Source organism: Alligator sinensis, unplaced genomic scaffold (assembly GCF_000455745.1).
Source record: "Alligator sinensis unplaced genomic scaffold, ASM45574v1 scaffold423_1, whole genome shotgun sequence".
Classification (NCBI taxonomy): domain Eukaryota; kingdom Metazoa; phylum Chordata; order Crocodylia; family Alligatoridae; genus Alligator; species Alligator sinensis.
Window position 1 is genome coordinate 228,669 of NW_005843178.1, and position 4,827 is coordinate 233,495.

The 4,827-nt window shown below is 44.1% G+C and overlaps 1 protein-coding gene across 3 annotated transcripts in view; it reads right to left on the reverse strand.

Annotated features, from left to right (window-relative positions):
• Positions 1-2,247: 2,247 nt before the first annotated feature.
• LOC102383590 (kinesin-like protein KIF20B) overlaps positions 2,248-4,827 on the reverse strand; it is a 60,709-nt gene continuing 58,129 nt past the window's right edge. For 2 of the 3 annotated variants that reach the window (XM_025194265.1, XM_006037811.3), the window contains one exon: positions 2,248-2,442. In XM_025194265.1, coding sequence (XP_025050050.1) covers positions 2,365-2,442 — 78 coding nt within the window. In that variant the 3' untranslated portion in view covers positions 2,248-2,364. The remainder of the gene's footprint in view (positions 2,443-4,827) is intronic. The other variant, XM_025194264.1, reaches the window with a different exon arrangement.

Sequence of the window (4,827 nt, forward strand, 5' to 3'; positions counted from 1 at the left end):
CTGGCTTGCATCCATAGATGCTTCTCAAGCAAATCCCGGGAAGTCATTCTCCCCCTGTACTTGGCCTTGGTGAGGCCACAGCTGGAGTACTGCGTCCAGTTTTGGGCTCCACAATTCAAAAAGGATGTGGAGAAGCTTGAGAGAGTCCAGAGAAGAGCCACGCGCATGATCAGAGGTCAGGGAAGCAGACCCTACGATGACAGGCTGAGAGCCCTGGGGCTCTTTAGCCTGGAAAAGCGCAGGCTCAGGGGTGATCTGATGGCCACCTATAAGTTTATCAGGGGTGACTACCAGTATCTGGGGGAACGTTTGTTCACCAGAGCACCCCAAGGGATGACGACTAGGTCGAACGGTCATAAACTACTACAAGACCGTTTCAGGCTGGACATAAGGAAGAATTTCTTTACTGTCCAAGCCCCCAAGGTCTGGAACAGCCTGCCACCGGAGGTGGTTCAAGCGCCTACATTGAACACCTTCAAGAGCAAACAGGATGCTTATCTTGCTGGGATCCTATGACCCCAGCTGACTTCCTGCCCTTTGGGCAGGGGGCTGGACTCGATGATCTTCCGAGGTCCCTTCCAGCCCTAATGTCTGTGAAATCTATGAGTTGTCAAATTTTTAGTAACCATAATGTCAAAGGAAAGTTGTAAAAAGAGCTCTGATGGAGAACAAGGAAATGGCATCACAAATATTTATTGGAAGCTCTTCCACACACGGGAAAAAGCACAAAACTGCTTATTTAAAAATTGAACAAGTTGACAACGTAGGAGCCCAGGTCCTGCTGACTGTCCACCAGACTTAGGCTCCTAAGTCATTTAAGTATTTTTGAAAATTATAACCAAGATGACTACTTGAAATCCACTCAGGCGGAACTCTCAGCTGCAGTTAATAGACTTACTTGTACACATACCCATTGTGGAAATAGCCAATATTGGTCATAACAACTTTGTTCCTTATTATGCACTATAGAACATTCAAACTCAAGGACCAAAATGTATGTAAGGTTAAGAAAAATTATAAAATCCTTTAGTAGCTGAACAAGTATAGAAGTATAGGGTATTTGAATGACACAGTAGATTTATACTGCCTGTTTTCCATTCTACTCCAGAGATGTTATTAAATTGTCTGTAAAGTGCTCCAATATACAGAGGCGTGACAAGGAAAAGATTAAGTAGTGGATAATGTGACCACAATTTAAAGTAACTATTGTAGTGATTTAACTTCCTAAGCATAATTCAATTAATATTGTCCAGGATTAGCCAAAATTGATACGGCTGTGTTACAGGATTGGCAGAAAGGATACCAGAATTACTACTGCCTATACATCATCTCAGCAAGACAGCAGTGCACCTAGTCATCTTGAAATGATCATACAAAGTACAGCAGTTACCCCAGAAGGATAAAGAATATGAGCATTTGTTTCAGAAAAGACAGTCAACCAACAGGAAAGCTGTGTAGATGAGAGGCCAAAACATGCATCAGGATTGCTAGGCTACAGACTCACATTAACCACTGACTTTCTGGGGAAAATTATTTCAGTTCTCTCTGTAAAATAAGGATGCTTATACTTCTCTATTTCACAAGGTGTGACAAGACACAACTCATTGTTGTCACACACAATTAATTTGCTGTTGTGAGCTAATTAAATGGTATAGTGATGAAAACCAGAGGGATGCCTACTCAGTGGTACAATTATTTCTGTGAATTGTCTTTGGTAAAAAGCAAGGCTTTGTTGTAAGCAAAATGTTTCATCTGAGCAGAAATGTCCTGGAGGAATAGATGCTGCTGCCAAGTGACTAGCTCAAAGCCAGTGATTCAAGAGTGGAAGTATTAGGCTCCTTGAAGCAAAAATGTCAGGCTTTATAAATAGTCTATTTTTAGAAGGCTGAATAGAAGCTAAGGACAACAATGATAAAAGATGAAGGAGACCCATCTCTGTTTCTTCCATTTCATTCAGCTGATCTTTGATATATTTCTAAGCACGTTTTCAAACCTCTGAAAATATTTTAAGGCAACGAGATTCTTTTGTTGCTCAGTTACTAAGAACCTTAACTTATGCTAAGTTAGAAACTAAAGCAATTCTCTTGAAATACACACAAGTCATTCTCACCAGCTGAGAGACATTCATGAACATTTAAAATGCCAAGAAACTTCAAGAGGTTTTAGACACAAGCTTTCTTGAATTACATTTAATCTTTAATAGGTTCAAGATTTTAAGCCTACCAAGTCCTAATTACTTCAGCATATACTAATTTTTTTTAAAAAAGAAATCTGTATACAGTCATTGGAATAGTTATGCTATACAATAACATCAGAGTAGAAATATACTCTGATGAGAAATCATATGAACATGCTTCTATAAGACTATTTAGCAGTTTTTGTTCGCAGCCGTCGCTTCATGATTAAGTGATCGCTTTCCTTTTCCTTCTGATCCATAACAATCTGAAAAGGGGACATTTTGCAAGATATTTTAGCTTTTCCTCTGAATAAACTGCTTAATACAAACAATTCCATGTCAGCATCACTCCATAGATAATTCCGTATTCAAAACAAGGATCATGATATAACCACTTCTAATGTTCCTACATGCTATTTTCAAAATATGTTGTAAAATAAAACCTCTGAATGGTAGATTCATAATATTCATAGCTCAGCATTTATACATCTTTACATAAAAGTAGTTCATGACCAAAGTGAGAGGAAGTGTTAGGATGTGTCAAATTCAGTTTGCACCAAAGTTAAAGGGGAAAACAAGTTTTAAAAGCATAGAAACAATTCTGATGTGAAAGTTATTTTCTATTCTAACTTTCTATTACTAATTCCATGAAACACAGTACAGTAAAATCTGTTATCCGGCATCCCTGGGGTAAGGGGATTGCCAGTTATGTAAAAATTCCGGTTGTATGAAAACCCCCAGCAGGCCACACACGGAGTGGGGTAAGGGACATGCGGTGGTGGTTGCCTGCGGAGTGGCAGCAGCTGCAGGCGGAGCGGGGGTAGTGCAGGGTGGTAGGAGCCACTGCCCCCACATGCAACCTATCCCCTGCCCTCCCAGCCAGAAATTCCAGTTAATGAAATTTCCAGTTAGTTAAATGCCAGATAGCGGAGATGTTACTGTATTAAAAAAAACAAACAAAAAAAAAACATAACCACCAAGTTTAATCTTCCCTTGGTTGTCTCATTCCGCTCTCCTCTCCTCTTCCTTTGCAAGTTCCTTTGGCATTTCTTACCCACTTATTTCAATTTCCTTTTCTCTAACTCGTCAGGGATCCAGTGCAGTCTGCCTTCTATCCCCTCCATTCAGGCTGTTTTGAATGTGATAATTTACTTGCCTAAGCACTTGTGGAATTGAGGCATAAGGATGAGTTCTCATGCTCACTCTGCACAATTTACCACATTTACCTGAATACAAGATTCTCCCCCTCATAATTAGATTATACGCATGGAAATTTATAAATCTATTATAATTTTCCATGTATGGAATCTAATCATTGGAGGATCATCTTAAATTCATCTCCCCCACACACTACTGCGGGTGGTGGGGAGGAGAGGTGATGAGGGAGGCAGTAATGGGTAGGGACCTACTGAAATCGTGGTGAAAGTAGAATGCAGCTCCTTTAATCTTGCAGTTTCCCTTGAGCGCCCTTTCACTGCTGACTGGCAGAGAAGCCCTACCACTCACTGTTCACTCCTGATGGGCAGGGACGTGAAAACCACAGTTTCAAATATGGTGCAATTCTTCCCAGCCAGTCAGCAGCAAGTGGTAGGATTGCTGGGACCCCTTAGCCAATCAGCGGCAGGAGGCAAAAACTGTGCCATATTTAATATAGTGGTCTTTGCCTCCCCACCAATCAGGAGTGAGCAGTGAGTGGTGAGGCCCTTCCACCAATCAGCAGTGGGGGAGCGTGCAAGGGAAACTGCAAGATTAAAGGGGCTACCACGCAATAGGAAGGGTATGCAGTAAGGGGGCAAGCAGTGTAGAGGCAGCTGGACAGGCAGTGAGAGAGGCAGGCAGTTTGTCACCTACCACCTGCCCTCCCCCCATTTAACCCCTATTGTGCCTGTCTCCCTCCACCCCCCCCCACCCAAGAGCCTCAGACTGCCCCGATCCCCAATTCCCCCCCATCCACAGCTTCTTTCCCCCAGAGCCTCAGGTCTCCACCCCCCTTTCTCCTGTCTCTCCCCCTGCTGAATTCTCTCCTCCCTGTCTGCCCCTCCACAGCCCCCTCCCGTTACCTGTTCCTGTTGCAGCCTGGGGCACAAACCATGGCTCCAGCCTGGCTGCGTAGCAGCAACACACAGCTGGCGTTATGGCTACAAGCTGGGCTGGAGCATGTGCTCCATGCTCCAGGATGCAGCAAAGACAAAGCCTCCCAGTACAGAGCAAGAGTAAGGAAGCTGAGGCAGAGGGGGAGAGAGAGGAAGAAGCAACATGGGGGGGAAGACCGGGGGCTGCAGGGGAGGAGTGGCAGAGCGTGTCAGGTGGGGACAGCTTTGTCCAGCTGGGTGTTAAAAGCCTCCAAGGATGGAGATTCCACAACCTCTTTGGGTTACCTGTTCCAGTGCTTTACTACCCTCCTACCTAGGGGGGTACAGATAGAGATTTTTGGGGTCGATACCAATAGACGATTTTTAAGGAGGCATATTGAATGATACCGATCCAATTTCCATTACCAGCCTGGTAGCTTGAAGAGCAGTGTCCAGCTGGTATGTCTGTTGTGGTGGAAGGGGAGGGAAGGGGCAGATCAAAGTCCCCACGATGAGGGAGGGAGTGGGTCTGCGACAGCGGCTGCCCAGGCAGGGCGGGGCAGGTGTGGGACAGAGCCA